Below are 25,486 nucleotides of genomic sequence, written 5' to 3'. Positions count from 1 at the left end.
GGGGTGAGCTATGAAGAGAGTTCTAAAAAACAATAGCCAAACAAATGTTAAAAGATTTCCAGCTGTTTTCCTCTTACTTCACTTCAGGGCAAAATACTAGCTAATACTGCTTCTTTTAATGACTTCAGTCTGTGGACTCAAGGCAGCTATACCAGCTTTATGTAGATTTTTATACTTATTTGCAAGATTGCTTACCATATGGCATAAAATGAAGTTGTTGTGTTGAGTCCTCAGTAAAAATATTTATATTAACCTTAGTATTAGAAAAGAACTTGTATGGAAATGCTGTAGTCGTGCTCCAGATCTTCCCCGAATTGGAATTAATGTCAGCTGCGTGATATGTTTCTCTTATTCTGAAAAATATATGTGAAAGAATACTTAGGACAAGATTTTAAGAAACTTCATGCAGGGCTTGCTATAGAAGATTTGAAATATGAAAATAACCAGCAGCTGATTTGTGGTATAGTGCTGCTAGCTAGGCTAGATTGGTAAAGATTACAGTTAAACCAAAAGCAACTATAAAGCTCTGGTCTTTATGTTTTCCCTGGGGCACCTCATATGAAGCAATTAAGAATACATTGTCACTTATAAAACATGAAAATTCACTCTGAACAGTGATTGCTTGCTTCACTGACATTGCCTTTTGAAGCATGAACTCCTCCCCTTGGTTTTGGCTCATGCCTTTGTCAAGCCAGAAGTCACTCATTTATTATTTATTCATTTATTGATGAATAAATTCTCTTGTCTGTGTCAAATTGGTAAGTACCATTCTTGGCAGCCCATTTTCTTTAAATTTGGGGTTTTACACAAATATTTGGCTTTTACGTAAATAATTGAGCCCAGAAGTCATTTGTACATTCTGAACAATTACTTACTGTGTCAGGAAGTCAGAGAATTGGAAAATAGTTTATCCTTGGAGTCAGAAGCCTTGAGTTTGAATACTGACTCTTTTTTAACTTAAAAAAATTTTTTTAACATCTTTATGGGCATATAATTACTTTACAATGGTGTGTTAGTTTCTGCTTTATAACAAAGTGAATCAGCTATACATATACATATATCCCCATATCTCCTCCTTTTATTCAGTAGTTTATGGTCAGAGGCAAGTTATATGACCAGTTTCTTTGTTTGCACAAATGAGGATATTTATATCTACTTTAAAGGTTTATGAGAGAAAAGGCATATAAAAGACTTTTGTAGAATGTAAAGCAATATATCCATGTAATGTATCATAATTATCATTATATTATTACAGCTGAATCCCTGTAGAGCCATATTTTATGCCCACATGTAGAATTTAGCATAAAATTATTTGTAACTAGGTATTTAAAATGCTTTTGATGATGAAGTCCTAGGTTTTTTTCTGTTTTTGTTAATTTTGCAGAGCTCTAAACTTTGTAATGCTCTTCCTGAATGAAAAATTACGCATTCTGTGTATGCATTCTATGTAATGTATCGTATATGTTACATCCTTGGCATTTATTCTAACTATTTTTGCAGCATTAAAGTAGTGTAGGCCCATTGAAGTAGCTCTATCTCTATGCCCTTAAACTCTACCAAAACATCCCCTCCTTGAGGGACCTCACAAATGGAAAAGTGTGTGTGCACCCAATGGGTCTGGCATGTATCAAAATCACCTTTTTTTCTGGGTTCCATCCCCAAAGTTTTTGATTCAGTAGATATGTGGAGGATTCCCCCCCCCGCCCCCAATTTTTAGTGGTTTTCCAGATAAGCCAATACTACTGCTGCTCCAGAACTGCAGTTCAAGAACCACTGCTTAGGATAAAGGTATGGGCCACTCTTCTTTGTTACACCCTACAACAAAGGTTTGGACTCCAGTTCTGAATTGAGGAGCTTTATGATCTAGCATTCAACCATATGATAAGGTACTACTCAATGTATACATACATGATTTAACCTTCTACCATTTTGGAGAATTAAATTTAAAATGTAAATTGATGACTCATTCTTTCCTAAACCTTCGCTGAGCATCTACTGTGGGCCAAAAACTTTTTTCATGTGCTATGACATTTTATTGTATTTTTAATAAAAAGATGGCATATTTCTTGAGAGATGTGCCTTAAAAGTATGTCACAGCAAGAAACCAAATCCCACAAATTAGAGAGCCTCTTTAAGGATGTATGGCGGGAATTAGGTAAGGTTATTTAAATGTTAGGAAAAAAACACTGATGAAATTGGACATATAAATCCATTCTGTATGGCTTTCCAGAAATTTTGGAGACCCTCTTAAGAAACTTGGCTTTCAAATTCAGTTCTGTCTTCTTTTGAATTAAGAGCTTTGGATAGCACCTAGCACATATTAGGTCCTCAAAAATATTTGCTATTGAGTGAATAGTGTGTTTGTGTACAAAATAATTATGCATATATAAATTTAATTATCTTTATATGAGTATTTGTCAACAAAAATTATAGAAAACCAAAAAAATGTGTAAATATAACCTTATCTTCTTTTTACTACTTTAAAGTTTATTATTGTTTGGTTGTCTTTTTTAGTACTCATGGTTACTTTGAAAGAAACCATTGGAAAAAAATTCCATTTAAGAATTTCAGAATGTACCATGAGCTACTGACAAACCATTACATAAAATATTTTCATGTCACTATTTCATTCACAAGATTTCATCAAAGAATATTACATTCTCTTGAAAAAAAAAGTGATGGGAGATACTAATAATAAGTGTATTTTGATGGAGCTATACCAAGTATTACCTTGTGATATTGAGAAAGCTATTTCTTACGCTTAGGGTAGAAATTATCACATCTTAGATTTAAGGTGTCAAGTTCCTGGCAATGCTTGTCAGGTTGTTACAGTGGGTAGCTCATTACTGACAAAATCAATATTGATATCTGTAAAGATCCTAATTAGGAATCCAAAGTGCCATTTAAAATATTCTTCTGTGAACTGGAGCAAGAAATTAATTAAAGATTGAATATAGGTTCACGGATTTGAACTGCTTTGTTTTGTATTTTGTATGTGTGCCTTTCGGTTCTTCCAGTATGGTGACAAGTTTTTTAACTTGACTTTGCTTTTTTGTTTGCTTGTTCTTCATTTGAATATTTGTCATGCATTGACTAGTTATTAGGCATTCAGATAGCCTTTTAAGGTAGTGATTAAATAAATGATTCAAATCTTTAATCCCAAATGATTCTTTAGCAGGCCGCTGCTATAGCTGATAAATAAGCTAATGTTTATTTATAGGTATATTTATTATATTTTCAACAGCCAAAAAAGGATAAAAATCAAGATAACTAAAATGTAAGTGCATTAATTTTTCAAAATTTTCAGGTATCTTAGCAATAGAAGAGATGGCATTATATAAATTTTAATTGATAATGAGAGATTGGTCTTTAAAAAAGAGGCATGTACCTTTATAAGTTCTTTTTTTAGATTAGCAAAAAGGGGATCTGGGATCCCCTTGTGATCAAATTTGTTTTTCAGTGGACAAACACCCATGCACTTGTTCAACATTCTGGCAGCCCATTCAGGGTAAGATTGAGTTATTGAGCTGAAGGTACTCTCATCATTCTAAATAGTATATCCCAGGTAAGAAGGATAAATCTATGCTAATTTGGGACAGAGCCAAATAAGTCAGTCACTTATGTGCCATTAAATGAGAAATTAAGTCACTGCAAACTAAGCTATCAACAAACAGCAAGGACAAGACTGAAATTATAAAACGTTCGTCTGTAGCCACATTTTCAGGGGAAAAATTTATTTGACTATAAACAACAAAAGCAATACCAGAAGTTGATTAATGAACTAATTTGTCATAAATTTATACTGTTAACTATGTTAAAAAATTATAGAGCTTTAACATTTTATATGCAAGATTAATCAGCTCAGTGATGTTAAAATAGACAAAGTTATGCAGGTACAGAAATTTCTAAGTTTAATGGAATAGCAACACTTACTTTTTTACTTTGTTGCAAAAGGAGGCCAGACTTCTATTACTGCCCTGAGGTACTTCAACCAGCTGAATGGAACAACCTGTCAGCTTAAAATAAAAACTGTTAAATTAAAATAGTTTGGTGTGGAGAAAAGATTAATACAATTCTAAAATTTTTATTTTGTTTTAGAAAGCCATTATGTTTTTAATTTTATTTATTTATTTATTTATTTTACGGTATGCGGGCCTCTCACTGTTGTGGCCTCTCCCGTTGCGGAGCACAGGCTCTGGATGCGCAGGCTCAGCGGCCATGTCTCATGGGCCCAGCCGCTCCACGGCATGTGGGATCTTCCCGGACCGGGGCACGAACCCGTGTCCCCTGCATCGGCAGGCGGACTCTCAACCACTGCACCACCGGGGAAGCCCTTTAATTTTATTTTAAAAATATTTACTGAAGCAATACATATGGAAAAATACATAAATTTTAAATATATAATTTGATTTTTGAGGAATATATGCAACTGTGAATATTAATATCCAATCAAAAAATATAGAACATTTCTATCACTTTAGAAAGTTCCCCCATATCTCCTTCTGTCAATCTGAACATCTGTTTGGTAACTGTTAATTCAGATTTCTATCACCATAGATTAATGAATGTGCTCTTTTTTTTCTGGCTTCTTTCATTTAAATGATATATGTTTTAAAATTCATGTTGTCATATGTATCAATAGTTCATCTTTCTTAGTTACCTATTAGTAGTATTCTATTGCATGAATATTCCATAGTTTGTTTATCCGTCTTCCTGTTGAAAAACAGTTGTGTTGTTTGTAGTTTTGACGTATTGTAAAGAATACTTAATTTTCATATACAAGTGTGTTTTGGACATGTGCTTCACTTCTTGTGAATAAATCCATAAATGGCTCAGTTAAAGAAATAATTTTGCTTTATGTATTTTGCAGCCATTATTAGGTACATCTACATTTAAGTTTATTATGTCTTCCTGATTGACTTATTATTATGAAATGACCCTTTTCTTTCTCTAATAATACCCTGCGGGCTTCCCTGGTGGCGCAGTGGTTGAGAGTCCGCCTGCAGACGCAGGGGACACGGGTTCATGCCCCGGTCCGCGAAGATCCCACATGCCGCAGAGCGGCTGGGCCCGTGGGCCATGGCCACTGAGCCTGCACGTCTGGAGCCAGTGCTCCGCAACGGGAGAGGCCACAGCAGTGAGAGGCCCGCGTATCGCAAAAAAAAAAAAAAAAAAAAAAAAACCTTGCCTTAAGCTTCATTTTCTGATATTAATAACCACACACAGCTTTGTTTTGTTGGTTGAATGTTAAATATTTTTATTGTTTTAAACTTTCAACCTATCTGTGCCTTTGTTTTTCAAATTTGACTCTTGTAAAAAATAAAGCCTTTTTTTTCTATCTAGTTTGTCAATTTCTCCCTTTTATTTGGAATATATTTAGTATATTTATGGGTATTGTTAGATTTAAGACTGCCGTGTTCATATGTGTTTCTAGTTGTTTCTTCTGTTTTATTTTGTTCTTCTATTTCTCCTTCCCTGATTTTTGCAGTTTGATTTTTTAGCCTGTTTCATTTAATTTCTCTGTTGGATTTTTAGTTTTTCTTCTTTGTACTATATTTTTAGTGATTATACTAGCTTAGAACTTACAATATGCATTGTAAATATTTCACAGATTACTTAGAGTTGATATTGTGCCACTGCATTTAAAATGTAAGAATTTCCAATAGCAGATAACATTTACCATCCCTTCATCTTTTATTCTCTTGTTGTCTTTTATCTTTTGTTTACATATACAACAACTCTGACAATGAAATGCTGTGTTTTTGCTTTAAACAGTCAGTTGTCTTTCAAAAAATTAAGTAGTTTTTCATATTTACTAACATATTTACCATTTTTGCTGCTCTTTTTTCCTTTCTATATTCCATCTGGTATCATTTTCTTTGCATCCGAAGACTGACTTCAGTATTTTTTGTGTGCATGTGAGCTGACTGATTTCTCTCAACATTTGTTTATATGATAATATATTTATTTTAACTTTCAAGCATGTACTCAATGAGTTATAGAAGTATGGATTCTTTTCTTTTTTTATAGAGCTTTAAAAATGCTATTCCACTGTCATCTGGCTTCCATCGTTTCTGATGAGATAATGCTTTAATTCAGATTGTTGTTCCACTGCATGAAATTTTTTTCCCCCTCTCTGCCACTTTTTATGATGATCTTTTCAACTTTGGTCTTCATATGTTTGAGTATAACATGTCTACATGTGGTTGTCTTTGCATTTATTCTGTTTGGGATTTATTGAATTTCTTAAATCTGTAATTTGATATTTTATACCAGAGTTGGAGAAAATTTCAGAGCATTATTTCTTCAAATGAATTTTTCTTTCTTTCCTTTCCTCTCCTGCTAGCATTCCAAAATTATCCATATATTAGGCTCCTTATCTCCTAAGTTTTAGTCCCTGCTCACTTTTATATAATTCTTTTATTTTCTCTTTTTCAGTTTGGGTAATTTCTATTCTTTTTCTTTTTTTTCTCTCCTTTTTTTATAAATTTATTTATTTTATTTATATTTATTTTTGGCTGCATTGGGTCTTCATTGCTGCGTGCGGGCTTTCTCTAGTTGCGGCGAGCGGGGGCTACTCTTTGTTGCAGCGTGCGGGCTTCTCATCACGGTGGCTTCTCTTGTTGTGGAGCACAGGCTCTAGGCGCGCGGGCTTCAGTAGTTGTGGCGAATGGGCTCAGTAGTTGTGGCACACGGGTTTAGTTGTTCCGTGGCATGTGGGATCTTCCCAGACCAGGGCTTGAACCTGTGTACCCTGCATTGGTAGGTGGATTCTTAATCACTGCGCCACCAGGGAAGCCCTATTCTTTTTCTTTCAAGTACTCTTTTTCCCCGTCATCTTATATCTGTTTTTAAGCACACCCAGTGACTTTTTAACTACAGATACTATATTTATATTACTAAATTTTCCATTAGTCTTTGTTTTTTCATAGTTTCTAATTTCCTTGAGATTCCTCATTTGTCTACTCATTATGTTCATCTTTACTTCATCTTCTTGAACATCCTTTTAATAATCTCCTTAAAGTCCCTATCTGTTAATTCCAACATCTGTTCTATCACAGAATCTCTATTCACTGGGCTATTTTCTTGATTATGGTTCACAATTCCCTGTTCTTTACGCATCTGTGCATTTGTTATTAAATGTTGGATATTGTAGATGACACATTAGGAATTGTTTTTACAAAGTGTGCAATTTTTCTCTGGCAGGCAGGCGGTTAAGATTGTTTTGGTCTTGTCAGCCTCTATTTTATTTTTTGTGGGACCACATGTAAGTTAATAGGTAGAGCATTTACTTTAGAGCACAATTTTTACTTGTAAAAGATAGCTTTGTGTGATCTCAAATGAATGCCTGAAGTTCTCAGCTCAGTGTCTTCTCTCGCTGGGTCAGAACTTTGGCACCGCATAACTTCTACTTGTGTGTGGTGAACACAACCTCTTGGCCAACAATCTGCAGTAAATCTCACATAGACTCCTGACCCCCATGCATTGCATAGTTCCTTCTGTGCTCTGCCCTACAGATTACGGCTTCCTTTGCAGCCCAGAACTGCAGTATCTGCCTCCTCAGTTTAGTGATACTGCTGCTCAAATTGGGCTCCACTAGTCTGCCTAGCAGGAGGAAAGGGCCCCGAAGACACCAGGATGATCATAACAACACTTTGCTGTTTCCCTTCTCTTAAGGATTGATGTCTGTACCGGCTGTTTGCTTCATATATTTTGTCTAATTTCATAGTTGTTTTCAGTGGTAAGGGAAAGTTTAGTACTTGTTACATTGTCATGATCAGAAGTAAATGTTCCTAAAATTCATGCACTTTTAATACAGATCATTTGAGGTATTACCTCTTCTGCAAGCGCCTCAGACACAATTAGTTGTTTCTTCTCTTATGAACTCATCCTCTCTATTATTTTACTGCGTTGGCATTATTGGTTTGCAGGTTAATTTAAGCAATATGCTATTGCTGAAATCAGGTATTATGCGTTTTCTTCTTTGCATTTGTTATGCCTGATCATATATAGTTTAAGAATATGATAAATAGTTGTTGAATAAATGAAAAGTCCTCTTGTCTAACCCTGTAAATTACAGCTGAAATAATGTTTCATCATTTTACTGTTTAATTCTGGTTTCACTTGTGTCTAGACTCCGTATAAGCAGAGAAATGTTCAAATATTATACAAGAACCTCTGTGGTTACTAAATGATTGGAAAACTACTAATGAAACCATCAGGATGAATTGCACAATGATTACTTAATTTCCTACTCTTGGAATGTTCCCAAAAGAAGTTGCCTGCTAACAGTATAATTTAGTAGCCTCTGAGTAAAAGGACATTTTTCCTACAAATAATGATATGAAGTTTTAATTCATGGTAATATAACTCAAAATATAAATGTAATGAAACGTATGTATGTTTCTATGTGTGCATAGCGACACAATAAGAATAGAAAATACTATCATTTAAACCTCCAACTATGATATTTTTATCTAATTAAATGTAAATACTATAACATTTGATTTAGTTTTGATGAAACCAGAACTTTAAAAATATTATAAAAATTTTCCCTTTCTTTAGAAAAAATCATTAATTCAGGAACACAGAATTTGTGAATAAGTTTTTTTTCCCCAAAAGTATTGATAATATTAATACATTCCCCTAATTAAGATTAGTTACTCTCATTACCAAATTAACCCAGCACATTATTGAATGATTCTTTCAGATTCGTATTTTTAGGTTGACATATATGACACATACCTCTTTGTTCTTTGGCAATGTGCTTTCCCAGGTCCTGGGTAGAAAAGAACCTTTAAAGAGCATCAGAGATGGTTCCACAATGTTCATATTTCTACTGCTTTTATTTTCTTCTTTTGGCATCAAGTCAGTTGAGAAGGATGGATATATAGGAGGAATGCTACGTTCAAATCCTATATGGTAGTTATCCAGTTCACTCCGTGAATTAATTTCATCCACACTAGTGGATGATGGAGGTAAAATATTGAATCCGTAATCATCAGCACCATGGTATTTTCCTATGGGGTTTCCCCCAAAGCTTTCTTTATTTATGTTTTGAGGATTTGGTAGCACGGAATGCCTAAAACCAATTACTCCTGTTTTATTAACTTGGTGACAGGAGAGTTCTGTGCTTTTAGAAGTGAATTCATTCAAGGATATTTGGTGTGCTTCATCTAATGAATGCCTTTTTGAGTCCCAGTGTGGTGCACTGGGCACAAAAATGGTGTTTTCTTCAATTTCTCTCTGATAGAGTGGGATTGTATTACTGATCTCATCTACTACATAATCAAAACCCAGACCGGTGTGGCTAGGAAAAAGAGGTTGATTTACAGAGTGAAATTCTTGGTGCTTTTGCTGCTTTTCATGTGATTCACTGGGATTTAGATCTGTTTTCCAACAATATGCCATTCTTTATTTTATGTAACTGAGAGGGTTGACTCTGCTCCACATACCTCCTAGATGATATTATAAAAGATGATAGGAATTTTCCTAGAAAAAGCATACAAGGAAACAAAAAAACTTTAATTAGAAATAAAAGAGCTTGCAAGAAAGAAATATGTTGAGTAAATACAAACAATTGTTTTGAAGTTTCTCCTTAGCAAATGAAATAATTCCATGAGTAATATAAAACTCCATCAGGGCTCACAATATTAAAGTCCAAGGGGCAGTATTGACTTCAGAGACATTCATGAAACTCCTGTGATAGGAAAATAAGTCCACTTCAATTATGACAGGAGTTTCATGAATCAATCCAAAGACAATATTCCCCTTTGGACTCCTTTTCCTACTGAAAATCCACTTGCCGACAGCAGCATTATCTCCCTCAGTATTCAGTCATCTATCAGCATGGTAGTATGCTAAAGTCTTTTTATTATCTTAAAAGTCTCTTCGTGATCAACAGTTATTCCATCCCTAGATACAGTCTTAACTTCTTTCTCCTCTCCATAACCAATCATCTTATAGGTTGGCTAGATCCGTTCGTCTCTTCCCCAAAACTTCTTTAAATAATTGCAAACCTCTTTCATCATTTCTCCAGAACAACTTTCATTAAGTTTACTAATGAGTAAATTCAACTAATGTTTATCAGTCTCTATTTTATCTCTTTGCAAAATTTGAGTCCGTTCATTCACTATCCTTCTTATTTTAAAATTTCTTGCTGTGTCCTACTTTGGCTCTCTGTGACACTGTACTCTCTGAGTTCTTTGTTAGCTCCTTCTCAAGACTCCTTTGTCTATTACTCATTTTCTACCTGACCCTTGTCAGAGCTTCTTTTCTTCTCAATTATTCTCTTCTTGTAAGTTATTTCATACCTCCTGTGGTTTAAATTACCATCTATATGCCAATGACTCCAAACTAGACGATTCTTATTATTATCTGCTCAGTGTCTCCACTTTGAATTTTTTTTTTAACCTCTAAGACAAAGTCCAAAACCTAAATCAAAATTCACCCATGAACCTGCTCCTATCCTAGCATCCTCTGTGAAAGAAAATAACCCAGCCATTCACTCAGTTGTTTAGCCCAGAAACCAGGGTTTTATCTTTGAATCTTCCCACACCTTTATTCTTCTACATCCAATAAACCACAAATTCCTGTAGGAAGTCCTTCTTCCTTTCTCTGTCTACCATTGCCACAATCCTCGTCTATAGTTTTCATCTTCTCACCTGCAATGTTGCATTGTCTCTGAAACTGCTTCTACATTTTCTGCAATTCATTCTTGTGTCCTGTAGTCCATTTTTTAATATTATAGTGTTATATTTAAGAGACTGACCATGTATCTCTCCTGGATATAGCTTTTCAGTGGTTTCTCACTGCCTCAGATAACATGTATAGATGTTACATATGTAAGATTTCACTTTTCCATTAGATCATTAGGCCATGTTAGTCTTTGTTGCTTATAACTCAGTACCTAGTACTTTGCTTTAATCAGACTAGTTACTCATTTATATTTATTGATCAAGTGATTTAATAAATTAGAAAAATTATAATAGAATTATAACAAAATAAAATTGAAAAGTATTTGTCATTTTATGGAGTTAATAATTCACTTAAAAATCGTATGTGTGTCTGTTAAAGACAAAAACATTTTAAAGGATAATTATGATAATTGTTACCTATCAAATATTATTTTCTATCAATGTGTTTTGCAATAGCAATTTATTTGCATTATATTGGCACCAAAAATTTACTTAAAACTCATGATCACCTGAGAAATAAGTGAATTAGATTTATTATACTTCACTCAGGAAATTGAACTGATAGGTTTGAGAAAGATTTTCAAGAGATGTAAATAAAGTGTGTATAGAAGGAAATATAGCAGAGGGAGGAACAATCCCAAACACATTCTGTGAGACCACCATCACCCTGATACCAAAACCAGACAAAGATGTCAAAAAGGACACTACAAGTCAATATCACTGATGAACATAGATGTAAAAATTCTCAACAAAATATTAGCAAACAGAATCCAACAGCACATTAAAAGGATACTACACTGTGATCAAGTGGGATTTATCCCAGGAATGCAAGGATTCTTCAATATATGCAAATCAATCAATGTGATAAACCATATTAACAAACTGAAGGAGAAAAAGCATATGATCATCTCAGTAGATGCAGAAAAAGCTTTTGACAAAATTCAACACCCATTTATGATAAAAACCCTCCATAAAGTAGGCATAGAAGGAACTTATCTTAACATAATAAAGGCCATATATGACAAACACACAGCCAACATCATTCTCAGTGGTGAAAAACTGAAACCATTTCCTCTAAGATCAGGAACAACACAAGGTTGCCCACTCTCACCATGATTATTTAACACAGTTTTGGAAGTTTTAGCCACAGCAATCAGAGAAGAAAAAAAAAAAGGAATCTAAATCGGAAAAGAAGAGGTAAAGCTGTCACTGTTTGGAGATTACATGATATTATACATAGAGAATCCTAAAGATGCTACCAGAAAACTACTAGAGCTAATCAATGAATTTGGTAAAGTAACAGGATACAAAATTAATGCACAGAAATCTCTTGCATCCCTATACACTAATGATGAAAAATCTGAAAGAGAAATTAAGGAAACACTCCCATTTACCATTGTAACAAAGAGAATAAAATACCTAGGAATAAACCTACCTAAGGAGACAAAAGACCTGTATGCAGAAAACTACAAGACACTGATGAAAGAAATTAAAATTGATACAAACAGATGGAGAGATATACCATGTTCCTGGATTGGAAGAATTAACATTGTGAAAATGACTATACTGCCCAAAGCAATCTCCAGATTCAGTGCAATCCCTGTCAAACTACCACTGGTATTTTTCACAGAACTAGAAAAAAGAATTTCACAATTTGTATGGAAACACAAAAGACACCGAATAGCCAAAGCAATCTTGAGAAAGAAAAACAGAGCTGGAGGAATCAGGCTCCTGGCCTTCAGACTATACAAAAAGCTACAGTAATCAAGACAGTATGGTACTGGCACAAAAACAGAAATATAGATCAATGAAACAGGATTGAAAGCCCAGAAATAATCCCACGCACATATGGTCACCCTATTTTGATAAAGGAGGCAAGAATATACAATGGAGAAAGGATAGCCACTTCAGTAAGTGGTGCTGGGAAAACTGGACAGCTACATGTAAAAGAATGAAATTAGAATACTCCCTAACACCATACACAAAATAAATTCAAAACGGATTAAAGACCTAAGTGTAAGGCCAGACACTATCAAACTCTTAGAGGAAAACGTAGGCAGAACACTCTATGACATAAATCACAGCAAGATCCTTTTTGACCCACCTCCTAGAGAAATGGAAATAAAAAAGAAAAATAATCAAATGGCACATAATGAAACGTAAAAGCTTTTGCACAGTAAAGGAAATCATAAACAAGACAAAAAGACAACCCTCAGAATGGGAGAGAATATTTGCAAATGAAGCAACTGACAAAGGATTAATCTCCAATATTACAAGCAGCTCAATATCAAAAAAACAAACAACCCAGTCCCCAAATGGGCAGAAGACGTAAAGAGACATTTCTCCAAAGAAGATATACAGATTGCCACGGAACACATGAAAGGATGCTCAACATCACTAATCATTAGAGAAATGCAAATCAAAACTACAGTGAGGTATCACCTCACACCAGTCAGAATGGACATCATCAAAAAATCTACAAACGATAGATGCTGGAGTGGGTGTGGAGAAAAGGGAACCCTCTTGGACTGTTGGTGGGAATGTAAATTGGTACAGCCACTATGGAGAACAGTATGGAGGTTCCTTTAAAAGACTAAAAATAAAACTACCATATGACCCAGCAATTCCATTACTGGGCATATACCCTAAGAAAACCATAATTCAAAAAGAGTCATGTACCACAATGTTCATTGCAGCTCTATTTACAGTAGCCAGGACATGGAAGCAACCTAAGTGTCCATCGACAGATGAATGGATAAAGAAGATGTAGCACATATATGCAATGGAATATTACTCAGCCATAAAAAGAAATGAAATTGAGTTATTTGTGTTGAGGTTGATGGACCTAGAGTCTGTCATACAAAGTGAAGTAAGTCAGAAAGAGAGAAGCAAATACCGTATGCTAACATATATATATGGAATCTAAAAAAAAAAAAAAGTTCTGAAGGACCTAGGGGCAGGACAGAAATAAAGATGCAGACGAGAGAATGGACTTAAGGGGGAAGGGTAAGCTGGGACGAAGTGAGAGAGTGACATAGACATATATACACTACCAAATGTAAAATAGATAGCTAGTGGGAAGCAGCCACGTAGCACAGGGAGATCAGCTCGGTGCTTTGTGACCACTTAGAGGGGTGGGATAGGGAGTGTGGGAGGGAGACGCAAGAAGGAGGAGATATGGGGATATATTTATATGTATAGCTGATTCACTTTGTTATAAAGCAGAATCGAACACTCCATTGTAAAGCAATTATACTCCATTAAAGATATTTTTTTAAAAAGTGTTAACTAGGAAATTAATGTATAAAATGTTACTCCAAACTATTCTAATACATGGGTCACATAGACACATTATCTAGCCATAATCCCTTTTTCAGGAATTGCCATTTTTCCCCCTGCACGTTAGTAGTGAAAGCTCTGCTTCTTTATAGCAAATTATTCTCTTTCATCTATCTCTGTCATGGAACTCAGAATTTGTCAGCAGGTGTGACTTTGACGACCATAGTTAATATCCTGTTCCAGTCTTCCTTAGCCTAGCCTGCTCTGGCTTAACTTAAATACAGTACATATGGCTATATTATATTGACTTTTAAATTTTTTGTGGTTTCAAGAGAACTGAGTGTTTTTAAATTAGTTTTAAAATTGTCTAGAGCCATAAAGGAGGTCTTTAAATGAAGTATGAGTGGTCTAATGCTGAAATTAAAGATTCACTTAAGCTATACCACCTTATTGTTATTAATAATAATGATACTTAACATTTTTTGAGCACTTGCTCTGAGCTACTGCTTTATATACACGAACATGTTTACATGTATTAACATATCATCTCAACCTATGATATTATTACTGCCATTTAACAAATGAGGAAACTGAGGCACAGAAAGGTGAATCAAGTTACCCAAGGTTTGAGGGTTTGTGTTCACAGATTTGTTTTAAACAGGAATTAAAGACAGCATTTGGGTGATAACGCCATACTAATACGACATCTAGAACATGCCTGAATTTAGGTACTGAAACACAGCATTAACTCAACTCAAACTATCTTTGCTGAAAAGAGTTGAAAACTTTAAAATTTTTATTAATAATAATATTTTTCCATGCATTTCTTGCAGCACTGTTACTTGAAATGAGTTAGAGGCCTGTCTGAAAAAATCTCATTATAATGCATAAGAGATACTTATTCATATTGAAAATGTAATAAAACAATCCAGATTCATTTTTTTAATATTAAATTTGGTGATTTTAAGGGATTTCTAATAATTTTACGTCTCCTCTTTACCATCACAATCTAGAAGCTAGACTATCTCTTAGTTTATAAGCAAACAAAAATGTGATTTAGTGCTAGCTGGTAAATGTATGCACTCTGCATTATGAAGTAATGCATGAAATAGTAAAAGTCGTATACCTTGAGCTATACATACAACATGGTAGCAAATACGTCATAATTGAGAGGGCATGGCTATTGGTTCCTGATTTAAAATAAGACTCTGCAAAACTATAGAAAAAAATCTGTGTGGTAAGCAGAGTAATGCCCCCCTGCAAATATTCCCATATCTTAATCCTTGGAAACTGTGACTGTTAGATTTAAGTGACAAAGAAGAATTGAGGTTGTAAATGGAATTAAGTTTCCTAGTCAACTTACCTTAAAATAGGAAATTATTTGAATAGGCTCAGTATAATCACAAGGATCCTTAAAACTAGAAAAGGAGGCAGAAGAGGTCAGAGAGATATTCAGGGAGGACTCAACCTGCTTTTACTGGCTTTGAAGATGCAAAAAGGGGCCATGAGCCAAGGAACGTGAGCAGCCTCTAGAAGCTAGAAAGGGCAAGGGAATGGATTTCCCCCTAGAAGCATCGAGAAAGGAACACAGCCCTTGATTTTAGCACAGTGAGACTTGTGTTGTATTTCTGGCCGACAGAATTATACGATAATAATTTGTGTTGTTTTAAGTAACTAAGTTTGCGATCATTTGTTACAGTGGCAATAAAAAATCAATACAACATGAAAACTGGAATCTGCTCCCTGAACGGACTGGAAAATCAGGGACTAGTAGAAGGATAGCAGACCACAGAAAAACACTCCTCCATTCTTTGTTGGTAAGTTCAGCTAAATTCGAACAGGGATGTTTAAAAGGTGTTAGTAATGACAACTTAGTATTCTGCAATAGCTTATAACTTTCTATTCAGTTCGGCTTTCAAAAGATCTGTTTTTATTGAGGGTTAATTGCTCAATTGTCTTCAAAGAAAAAGTAGAGACAAAATTTGGGTACCTATCAGAGAAAGGGCAGCCCCTGCCAGCTGCTTCCACTTTCTAATTCTACTAAGTTGCAAATATCATTCAAATAGCCCCAGTGTTCAGAATGGGAACAAAAAATGTTTATTTTACAAAAGAACAAAGAACTTTTCTGAAAATGTCTGTTCTTGATCCAAAAAGTCCTGGCTACATTACTGAATAAGTATATCTGCAGGGGCGAGATGAGAAGAGTGTGAAAGGAATAAATTATGAGATTGAAGGAAAATGATCTTTTTCTTCAGATAACAAGTTGTAGGCATTGAAAACTCACCAGTTTTTACAATATATATTAATGTCATGGGAGATAAAGATCATGCCAACATAAGCCATGTCACAGTCTAATCAAACTAAACCGTCTGTATTTTGGTAAGGTGGAGGGTAAGTCCATATATCTATAGCAGCTAAGCTGGGTCCTGAGAAGACTCTGAGTTGGACACATGGCCTGAAATTCCCATCTCTCCATCTTCTGAGCCAATTTTATATATCATGCAGACACTCATATTTTAGATAGACATAAGTATGATCTTTTTCAGCTCAATTTGCTGAATGAATACAGAGAAGAGCACAACTATATATATATAAATATATATATATATAGTGTTTATATAATTTAATGAAATGTATATATAATTAATCTATATTATGTATAAAATTTACACTAGCTTACTTTTTCCATTTCTAATTTGGAAATGAGTGGTAAGGTAAACATATTATTTTCATGATCTCTAATTATTTTCACCTAGGTGCAAACAAGAGATGCTTGGGAAAAACATTAATTTCCAAGGAGTCTTTATCAGGTGCCTTTTTGTGTGAACAATTGACATTTTCTTAGTCATGTATAATCCTATAGAAGACTCACTTCCTATTAGACTGCCTAAAGCTCTTCGTATATGGAAAATTTGAAGCTGTCACTTATGCTTATGTTTGAGAGATATTGACTTGAATACATCAATTCATTTATTCATACCTCTATTTACTCATTTGCACATTTATTTATTCAGTACCTGTTTTAAAAGATTTTGTGTCAAGTACTGTGCAAAGCACTGGGAATATAAAAATGATAAAGCTCAGCTGTTGCCCTCAAGTACCTCACAGACATAAATTTATAATACGGTATTATATGACAATGACTTTAACAGATGCAGTCTTCATTTTGTTTGGGGGAATTTCATATAGAACATTGTTAAGATTATTTTTGCCTTAGAGAAAGCAGAAGTAAAATTCATGAAGGACATATTTAAGGTTTATGTATTGGGTATGTTCTTATTTAGAATACGCAATATATCAGAGATAATTTTATGCAGGTCATTGAGACCTGGTTTCAAGAATACTTTGATTCCTAAGTATTCTTAAGTTTTCAGCCCCAAACATGATAAAGCAGTTGAAACAGTAATTCATTCAGTTCCTCTGAATGTGTCTTAGGAGTAGATATGACAATGGAAAGTCAGCCTCCAGCTCTGATGTAACAACTTTGGGGGAAATGATCTAGTGGGAATGAAGCCTGTTTCAGGGGAGGACACGGACAATCAAGGAATATGACATCAACTCTTAAGGGAGGAGGTCCTCAGACCCAATCCTGGGGGCTCCATAAATGCAGCCTAGTGGTATTTGGGAAGAACCAACAGTGCTTCACCTATTGTGAGACAAATCTATTCTGAAAAATCAGCACTATGAGAATTTTTATGTGATCAAAGCAGTAGTGGCTGCTGTTTTCTTTTTCTACTGCAACCAATATGTAGGTCCCCATCCCCTATTTAAGTCTCTGTTATTGAATTTTCTATTAGTAATGAATGGGTAAGTTAGAGAGTTATTTTCGATAACTTATTTGGTTTTCAGAGGAATCCTTTACATTAAACCTTTAAGCAATAGTATTAGGAAAAGACAATTGCAGTTTATCAAAGTGAGTTGGGTAAGGTTTCAGGAAGAGAAGATTCCTAAACTGATGGAAGGAAGAGTAGCAGTTTTCCAGACAGGTTTGGGACAAGGAAGAGGAGTTCCTTTGTTTTCCAGACAGAGACTATTATTTGTGAAAAGTCAAGGAGAAAAATAAGAAGAAAGAAAACCAAGAATAGGAAAAATGGGATAAAGAAACTGTGTAATCCAGAAGAAGAAAGATGAAGAAGATGGTAGAAAGGTTAAGATGTGAAAAGGTACTCTGTTGGGAACAGAGTACTAGCTGCTGAGTTAGAGTAGTGAAGAGACTAACATAGTCTTGTAACCAAATGGAAAAGAGAATTATCATCAAATTTTTTGGCAGCAACACCTTGTGCCGGAAGAAAATTGAGTTATATATTTAAGATATACAAGAAAAGAAATTGTGAACCAAGAATATGTGTTCACTTAAACTGACTTCCAAATTAAAATTCCTCAAACTGCCATGGCCACACAACAACTTAGGGAATATTGTTTTTATGGACTATTTATTAATCAGCTACTGGAGAATAAGCTTCAGATAATCAAAATGACAGAGATACATCAACATTAAGACTATCGATGGGTATTGAATATATACATATTTTCTTGAAGAACTCAAATAGATGAGGGTTATGGAGACAGTTTAATATGGCTGTCTGCACTGAAAATGTAGATAGGGTTCAGCTTTAATAAAAGGCAGGGGAAATGAAGAGAACATATACACATTTTTTGAAAACTTTTTATTAATCATATGGGTGATTGTGTTAGAATTGTTATCCTTAGAATACTTATATGTAATGCTAGGTAAAACAAATGAATAATTCTGGCATTCCCAGTGCCCTTAATAACCAGTAATCTTAGTAGTATAAACCAGTAATTTTAGTAGTATAAAATTATACCTGAAAGTATCAGAACAAACTCATCAGGTTTTAAAAAAAATCTATAATTATCTATCCATAGCTTTTTTCCTTGGAAAGGCCTAGAAATAATGCCTATCTTAATAGCAGTGAGCATCCCTACCATCCAGACTGTTTGAAATACCACTTCCTCCTAAAAGAAAGAAGCCTACTTGGAGTACCACCTGATTTTGAGAAAAGGACAGCTAATGAGCATAGGATATCCTATTATTTTAGTTAATAAGGAAGCTATTACAGAGTACAAGGATGCACCAATAGAAGTTGAGCACCAGCTTGAAAAGGCTCACATTGGCCTAAAAGTATAATAAACTGAAATGGATGAAAACATATCAAACATGTTAAGTGCATGAATTCATAATGAGACACATACACACATACAATTAATTAATTGCCTTTGTACAGCACAGGGTTAATAAAATACACAATAAAACATGTTTTGTCTTTTTTATATGAAATGAACACTGGATAACTAAGTAATAGATGAGGCAAAGTTTCTCTTTGTACAAGTATTGCAAAACATAAGTAAAGAAAGAATGATGAAGTTGGGTTATCAATATTTTACAGTAAGTCATGAATTATAAAATCTAGGCATAAAGCATTGGTGGTTGCTAACATCACAAAAAGTGGAGCAGCCAGCATTTTGTGCCTTCTGATAAAGAATTCAAAACTACCATGAAGAAGTCTTGCCAGAAAATCTAACCTTAATCTATCTGATTAAGCTTCTAGATCTAATCACCATGCACAAGAAACACAGGGTAGAGGAGACATGTTAAACTAAATCAGGATGGAAATTGATATAGAAAAATAAGCTGGCTTCTTCAACAAATGAATTAGAAGGGAAAAAAAAAGAAAGGGGGATGAAATACATCAATTGAAAAAGACTGTAAAAACCCACACCTACACCCCACCTCCCCACAAAAAAGAAGGTAAAACAAAGCCATGCACTCTAGGGATACACACTTGAATGATGAAACTATATAGAAAAGTACAGAAGAGACATCAGAAGAGCTGTTGTTCTTGGGGAGAGGAAAGGTATTGTAAGGGGTGAATGGAGGGCTTTTGGATGGCAGGAAAGGTTTATCTCTTGACATGGAGGGTGGTTAGAAGGTTGTTCAATTTATAATAGTACATTAAGCTATACATTTGTTTTATGTAGTTGGTAATATAAATTTTTTTAAAAGGAAGAGATAGCTTGATTTCTTGCTATCCAGTGAATCCCACTTGAATCCCAGTGTGGGAGAAAACCAATATTTAATGAATGAATCTAAAAAGAAAAAGTACAAAGTAACCTGAAAGGTAGGAAGAGGAACTATAAGCCACTATCACTTCACTTTGTCCACTTCTGGTCCTGGTAAGAGGGAAAGAAGTGAAAGGCAAGTGGCTTCCTTTCAAGAACCTGATTATGAAGTTGCACATATCACTTCTGCTCACATACATTGGCCTGAATATATAACTGTAAGGAAGGCTGGGAAATGTAGTTCCTTATTGTGTTGCCAGGAGACCAGAAGAAAGACAGATGTTGTATTACTAAAAGGAAAAATAATGGAGAACTTGAAGTTCTCTGGGAGGCCTGGAGTTGGAATGGGAAATGAAGATGCTGAACCAGGTGTAACTAGGAGCAAAAGTCCTTAATGGATGTGGAGGAACAAGGTCAGAGGATGTCAGTAAGTAGAAGGGACACCGGTAGGAGAGCAAGATGTTATTGGACCCTGGTTGTCCTTGCCTCCTGTTCCTTGGTATGAGGGGCATGGGAGAATGAACAGCTTCCACAGGAGAGCTACAAAGAAGCAGAGTCCTTGGAGAGCCAGGGTTCCCTTTTGGAAAAGGAAGTGAAGAGGGCTAAAGAAGTCAACAATGCATCTTGCATAGATTAAATCTCAACTGGATAAACACTTCCCACTGCACATTTTAAAAGTTGGGATTTCTGTCACTCCTTTTACTTTGAGGAGATATGGAATACAAAACATTAGTTAATCAATTCAGCTCTAGTTCTTAAAATTATGTTTAATTTAAATATTTAATTTTTTAAAATAACAGCAAATATTAGTATGTTTTTAGTAAATAACTTGAAGCATATCAAAGTTACCTGTTTAGAATATGAGATGCTTCATTGTTTTATACTAATATAATTTACAAAATTTTCCATACATGGGGCTTCCCTGGTGGCGCAGTGGTTGAGAGTCCGCCTGCCAATGCAGGGGACACGGGTTCGTGCCCCGGTCTGGGAGGATACCACATGCCGTGGAGCGGCTGGGCCCATGAGCCATGGCTGCTGAGCCTGCGCGTCCGGAGCCTGTGCTCTGCAATGGGAGGGGCCACAACAGTGAGAGGCCCACGTACCGCAAAAAAAAAAACTTAAAATTAAGATACCATATGATCCAGCAATCCCACTCCTGGATATATATCCAGAAAAGATGAAAACTCTTAATTGGAAAAGATACAGGCCCCCCAGCGTTCATAGCAGCACTATTTACAACAGGCAAGACATGGAAGCAACCTAAGTGTCAATCGACAGATGAATGGATAAAGAAAATGTGGTGTGTGTGTGTGTGTATACACACACACAAAGTACTATTACTCAACCATAAAAAAGAATGAAATAAAGCTATCTGCAGTAATGTAGATGGACCTAGAGATTATCATACTAAGTGAAGTAAGTCAGACAAAGACAAATCACATGATATTACTTATATGTGGAATCTAAAAAAATGATACAAATGAACTTATTTACAAAACAGAAACAGACTCACAGACATAGAAAACAAATTCATGGTTACCAAAGGGGAAAGGGGAGGAGGGATAAATCAGGAGTTTGGGATTAGCATAAACACACTACTGTATATAATATAGTTAAACAACAAGGACCTACTGTATAGCACAGGGAACTATATTCAATATCTTGTAATAATCTATAATGAAAAAGAATATGAAAAAGAATATAGATATATGTGTGTATAACTGAATCACTTTGATGTACACCTGAAACTAATACAACATTGTAAATCAACTGTACTTCAATTTAAAAAATAAATAAAATAAAACATACATCTGAAAGGTGTACATCATATGATTCACTGCATAAGAGCTACAACAATAGGAATGCATCTAAAAATCAACATAGTATAAGAATTAAATGAATTAGTGTGTAAAGGCTGAATGAAAAAAACAGGCAAAATCAGAAAACTTAAAACAACCTGAAAAAGCTTGTAAATTGTAGAAAAAGAAAGCTGGTTGACAGACTGTGAGCTTAGTAAATGAGTTCAGTTCCCTAATCTTAGAATAATGATAATAAAATAAATTGAGGTTTCTAAAATCAGTCCAGTTGACTTTCTTTAAATGGAATCTGGCTGGTAGTGTGTGACTTAAAAAATTAACCGAATATTAAAAAAATGAAAAAGTCTATTCATTGTATAACATTGCCAGCAACAAAGACTGGCAACCATTCATTTGATTACCCAAATTTTTACCATATGTAAGACAAAGCAGATCAATCTGAAATAGAAAGAAAAAAAAACTGGATGGCACTTTCTTTATTATCTTAAGGATATGAATTGCTTTATTATCTGAAGGAGAATAAATCTACCAGTCTGAACAGTGTTAAGGAGATGACCAGTTTCCTTGCTACTGCCTGACTCGGAGATCTAGTATCGGATCAACTCTCCCCACCACCCAAAGAAGGGTATCTACAGGCAGGGCCACTTTACCATCCCCCTTTCTACATGTTTTCTAAGACTAAAATTTGTATTAATGCAAAATATTCAGAGACTACAGTGGCTAAGCATTTGGTTTGCTGCATCTGAGAATGTGAAAAAAGGAAGTGCCATAAGAAAGTACAAAGGTAGACCACTTCTGGCAAAATAACTATACATTGTTTAGAATTACCTAGAAAAATGCTTACCTTCTCAAAGTAGTCAACTAGACCACAGAAGCAAGACTGGTGAAGTACAGAATTTAGAGAAATTAAGTGACTGCCAGTGACCAGTAATTAGACTAAGTCTGTTCACATTTACCATTGCTCTAGCTAAAAATCTGAGAAACGTGTTTTAACAGCAACCAGGAAAACGAGAGTAACCAGAAGAAACTACAAACATTATTTCTGAGTAATCAGTGGAGAGAATCTTCATTCCTAAAGGATGAGTAGTTGGAAAAAAATCAAATTAGAGATGTGAAAATATTCTGCAAGAAGTAAAATAACAAGACACAAGGCATTTTTGAAAAATATATGCTATAGTACACCTAAGTAAATTTTATAAAAACATAAGCATTTTTGTTTTTATAAAATTAAGAAATGTGTTCAGTGAAATAAGATATAAAAATAAAAATTAAAATAATATAGGAATAAAATGAAGAATAAAGATATGGAGGAAATGGATAAAAGGGATGTTAATAAAAATGGGGCTTAATGAGCTACTAAGATATAAAGAAACTAAAAATTCAGTGACACATTTAAAATATTCATTAAAAGCAGAATTGACAAAGCAGAAAATGAAATTTTGAGATGAACATTGAGAACCACTCTATGAATACAGAGGAAAAGGAACTAGTGATAGAAATGAATGAGAGGTACTCTTGAAATTGCAGAAGTCAAAGAAAGGACATCTGACATCATATTATTGAAATGAAACAGAGGTAACATTGAAGGTTGCCAAAAGAAATCTAACTGGGCTGAATAAAGCTCTGCATATGCATATCAAACCTGAATACATATATGAGACACATACAACCAGGAAAAATAAGGAAATATGTAAAGTATGTAAACTTTTTAAAGGAGGAGGGGAAGAGGAGGGAAAAAATAAATAAAGTTAGTCTGGACATAGACTTCACCTTTAAACACTAACTGTCCCAGGACAAGGGGACAGTAGCTACATAGTTTCGAGAGTAAATATGTTTTATGTCAGTCATTCAGTTTGCCATTTATATGTGAAAACAGCTAAAACATATTTGCATGTATGTAAGTGCTCAGAAATCTTTGTACCCTTCTAATGGAAAAGGTGCACCGGTTGACAAACTTTTAATCAAAAATAAGAACTCAAGATTAGGGACCTAAGAGTAGGTATTAGTACTGGGAGATTGGCTTAATACTTTGCGATGACCTAGAGGGATGGGATAGGGAGGATGGGAGGGAAGCTCAAGAGGGAGGGGATATGGGGACATGTGTATGCATATGGCTGATTCTTTGTGTTGTGCAATAGAAACTAAAACAGTATTGTGAAGCAATTATACTCCAATAAAGATCTATTAAAAATTTTTAATAAATCACCTAATGTTGACTTAGTCTAAATAATTATTAAAAACATAATTTTAAATATAATAACTGCAAAGATTGTTTGGTATTAATAAGCTAGATGAGAAATCATAGACCATTCCAAAACTGAAAGGCATGCTAAATTTTCTGCCTTAAAAGGAGAAAGGGGATTAAAGTATGCTATTTCCTTTTCAACAGTGATTAAGAAAAAATTAATTCATATATAATTATTTGTACAAATATATAATTGTAATGTGTCACAGAGACATATTAGTTGAAGAAGAACAGTGTGTATAACTTCCAAACCACCAGAAGAATCAAAATTTGGTAACATTTGCATTATACTCATCAGGAAAATGGGAAAAGTATGTATTAAGAATAAAAACCAAAAAAAAAAAAAGAATAAAAACCAGAATGAGGCAAGTAAGATCAGTGGCATTTCTAATGGCAGTAGTATAAATAGTTAATTGGAATAAAAAACATTATCCAAATATGTAATTTTTAGTTGTGTGGTTTTTGTAACAGAAACAGGAAAAGTATCAAAGTTAAAAGTGTTGCCAAGCATATAACTCAAGCACAGAAACACACGCTCACACACACACACACACCCAATGAAGCAGAATAGGTAATGTAAGTATCTAGTATCAGAAAACAGAATATAGGGTAAAAAAAAGCATCAAGATGATCTTATGGCAATTTCTAGAGATGTTATAGTAGATGTGGACATTTATGTGTTAAATAAAAGTATGTTGTGTGTATACTTTTTTTAAACAACTTTATTGGAGTATAATTGCTTTACAGTGGTGTGTTAGTTTCTGCTGTATAACATAGTGAATCAGCTATACATATACACATATCCCCATATCTCCTCCCTCTTACGACTCCCTCCCACCCTCCCTATCCCACCCCTCTAGGTGGACACAAAGCACCGAGCTGATCTCCCTGTGCTATGTGGCTGCTTCTCACTGGCTATCTATTTTATATTTGGTAGTGTATATATGTCCATGCCACTCTTTCACTTTGTCCCAGCTTACCCTTGCCCCTCCCCATGTCCTCAAGTCCATTCTCTATGTCTGCGTCTTTATTCCTGTCCTGCCCCTACGTTCTTCAGAACCATTTTTTTTTTGTTTTAGATTCCATATATATGTGTTAGAATATGGTATTTGTTGTTCTCTTTCTGACTTACTTCACTTTGTATGACAGACTCTAGGTCCATCCACCTCACTACAAATAACTGAATTTCATTTCTTTTATGGCTGAGTAATAGTCCATTGTATATATGTGCCACACCTTCTTTATCCATTCATCTGTCGATGGACACTTAGGTTGCTTCCATGTCCTGGCTATTGGAAATAGAGCTGCAGTGAACACTGTAGTACATGACTCTTTTCGAATTATGGTTTTCTCAGGGTATATACCCA

At 34.7% G+C, this 25,486-nt stretch overlaps 1 protein-coding gene across 6 annotated transcripts in view; it reads right to left on the bottom strand.

Moving 5' to 3' along the window:
• The window catches only part of PIK3C2G (phosphatidylinositol-4-phosphate 3-kinase catalytic subunit type 2 gamma), a 385,825-nt gene that overhangs the window by 346,174 nt on the left and 14,165 nt on the right, over nt 1–25,486 (bottom strand). For all 6 annotated transcript variants that reach the window (XM_089920361.1, XM_089920358.1, XM_089920360.1 and 3 more), the window contains exons 2-4: nt 8,746–9,492; nt 3,934–4,016; nt 196–353 (exon numbers count right to left, since the gene is read on the bottom strand). In XM_089920361.1, the coding sequence (XP_089776487.1) occupies nt 196–353; nt 3,934–4,016; nt 8,746–9,411 (907 nt within the window). In that variant the 5' untranslated portion in view covers nt 9,412–9,492. The remainder of the gene's footprint in view (nt 1–195; nt 354–3,933; nt 4,017–8,745; nt 9,493–25,486) is intronic.

Source organism: Delphinapterus leucas, chromosome 11 (assembly GCF_059928025.1).
Source record: "Delphinapterus leucas isolate spDelLeu-1000000601 "Yukka" chromosome 11, BTC_Dleu_Yukka2, whole genome shotgun sequence".
NCBI lineage: Eukaryota > Metazoa > Chordata > Mammalia > Artiodactyla > Monodontidae > Delphinapterus > Delphinapterus leucas.
The sequence above is the reverse complement of the archived record's forward strand: the minus strand, read 5'-3'. Positions and strand labels throughout refer to the sequence as shown.